The 2,328-nt window shown below is 67.7% G+C and overlaps 1 protein-coding gene across 1 annotated transcript in view; it reads left to right on the forward strand.

Annotated features, from left to right (window-relative positions):
- SOX8 (SRY-box transcription factor 8) overlaps positions 1-2,322 on the forward strand; it is a 9,509-nt gene extending 7,187 nt beyond the window's left edge. Inside the window, exons 4-5 of the mRNA XM_006146436.1 lie at positions 5-197; positions 696-2,322. Coding sequence (XP_006146498.1) covers positions 5-197; positions 696-1,426 — 924 coding nt within the window. The 3' untranslated portion in view covers positions 1,427-2,322. The remainder of the gene's footprint in view (positions 1-4; positions 198-695) is intronic.
- The last annotated feature ends 6 nt before the right edge of the window (positions 2,323-2,328 follow it).

The raw sequence follows: 2,328 nt of genomic DNA on the forward strand, positions 1-2,328 counted from the left end.
GGAGGCGGAGCCCCTGCGTGTGCAGCACAAGAAGGACCACCCGGACTACAAGTACCAGCCGCGCCGCAGGAAGGGCGCCAAGGCCGGCCAGGGCGACCCCGACGCGGGCGCCGAGCTGGGCCACCACCCCGGGGGTGCCGCCGGGTACAAGGCGGACGTGGGCCTTGGCGACACGCACCACCACGCCGACCACCCAGGTGAGAGCCCCAGTGGGGAGGGCCGGCTCCCTGGGCAGGCGTCCTTGAGGTGCCCGAGAAAGCCTGCAGAGCCCGCATCAGGGCGGGGCGGCGGCCCAGCACCCCTGCAGGCCTGGCCCAGTGTGGCTCTAACGTGGGTGGGCGTGGCTGCTCCAGCCTCAGGGTCAGAGCGAGTGTGGCCTGGGGAGCTGGCTTCGCCCACGAGTCCCACTTACCCTGCAGGAAGGCTGGGCCTCGCTGGCGCCCTGTGCAGCGTGAGCGCTGGTTCTGGGGCAGCCTGTGGCCGCCTTCTTCTTTGGGGAGGGCCTGGTCTGAGCAGCACAGCTGCCTGGCCGAGGCGAGGGCGAGGAGGGAGGTCTGGCCTGGCTGCGGGGATGTCTGGGCACAGGAGACAGGAAGCCACTGGTTCCCGCTGGGCAGCGCCGGGGCTGCTGGGGCTCTGCGTGCCTGCCAGCCCCCACAGAGGGGCAATTCATCCTTGAACTGTGCTCTCCACAGGCCAGACCCACGGGCCGCCCACCCCGCCCACCACCCCCAAGACAGACCTGCACCACCCCGGGAGCAAGCAGGAGCTGAAGCTGGAAGGGCGCCGCCTGGTGGACACTGGGCGCCAGAACATCGACTTTAGCAACGTGGACATCTCGGAGCTCAGCAGCGAGGTCATGGGCAACATGGACACCTTCGACGTGCACGAGTTTGACCAGTACTTGCCCCTTAACGGCCACTCGGCCACGCCTGCAGAGCCCGGCCAGGCCGTCACCAGCTCCTACGGCAGCACCTCCTACCCGCACGCTGGCACTGCTGGTGGCGGGCCATCCCCTGGGTGGGCCCCCAAGGGGGCCCCGGCAGCCTCTGCATCGCCCACGGAGGCGGGCGCACCCCGCCCACACATCAAGACAGAGCGGCTGAGCCCCGGCCGCTACAGCGACCAGCCGCACGGCTCGCCCGGCCGCTCTGACTTCGGCTCCTACAGCGCCCAGGCCGGCATGGCCACGGCTGCCTCTGTGGGCTCCTTCGCTGGGCCACAGTGCGACTACGCTGACCTGCAGGCCCCTGGCTACTACAGCCCGTACCCCGGCTATGCACCTGGCCTCTACCAGTGCCCGTACTTCCACTCCTCACGCCGGCCCTACGCCTCACCCCTGCTCAACGGCCTGTCCCTGCCACCGGCCCACAGCCCCCCAGGGACCTGGGACCAACCCGTGTACACCACCCTGACCAGGCCCTAGGGCCACCTGCTCTCAATGAGGACAGACCAGGACTCCGAGGGCCCGGACAGGGAGGGGAGACCAGGGGCCGGCAGCCATGCCCGCCACGTGCCCACTACGCTGGTGGGGACCACCTTCGTGGCCAGCACCGCCTGTGTGTCCCGACCTCTGGGCTCCTACTGGCGTTGGATCGCCCTTGTCCTTTCCTGTCCCCTCGAGGTGGCGGGTGATTCTGCAGCCAAGGACAGCCGGTTCATCCCCTCCTGGGGGCCCTCAGCCACGTGCTCTGTGTCCCGGCGTCTCAGAGGGCCACACGAGGAGGCAGCAGGAGGTCCCGGGTCAGCCTTGGTGCTGCAGACCCCGGGGGCCTGCCAAGAGCTCTTCCCAACGAGGTTTGGCAGAGATTCACAATTCTCTTTTTATTTTGATTATTTTCATTTTTGAAGCTTAAATGTGTCTGTTTTGCAAGCTGTTAAAGATGTATTTATGTTCTGTATCACTTTGTCTTCAAACAACGAAGCCATTCGTGCAGAGTGGCGCCCAGGGCAGCCCAGGAGCCGGAGCGTCCCTTCCGCGGTGGGGGTTGCGGCGGCCAGAGGCCCCGAGGGAGGCGGGCCTGGCCTCCCGTCTGCCTGGCCTGGGCTGGGACTTGGAGAGGAGGTCGTCCGTGCCACGTCTGTGCCAGGTGGTGGTGGTGGAGGGCTCCCTGGGAGTGGTGGCTGCAGAGGTAGAGGTCTTGGCCCACAGGCACGGCGCCTCCCACCCACTGTGGAACTCGCACTCCCCCGGCCAGGGCCTGGCGGTGCCCTCCGCCAGCTCAGCGCCTCGCGTGCGCCATGCGCCAGTGCGACCCCAGGGATGTGCCTCCGGACCACCTTTGCAGACCTCTGGGAATTGCTCCTCTGTAGCTTTTCTACTTTCCC

Source organism: Tupaia chinensis, unplaced genomic scaffold, assembly GCF_000334495.1.
Source record: "Tupaia chinensis unplaced genomic scaffold, TupChi_1.0 Scaffold000178_1, whole genome shotgun sequence".
Classification (NCBI taxonomy): Eukaryota; Metazoa; Chordata; class Mammalia; order Scandentia; family Tupaiidae; genus Tupaia; species Tupaia belangeri.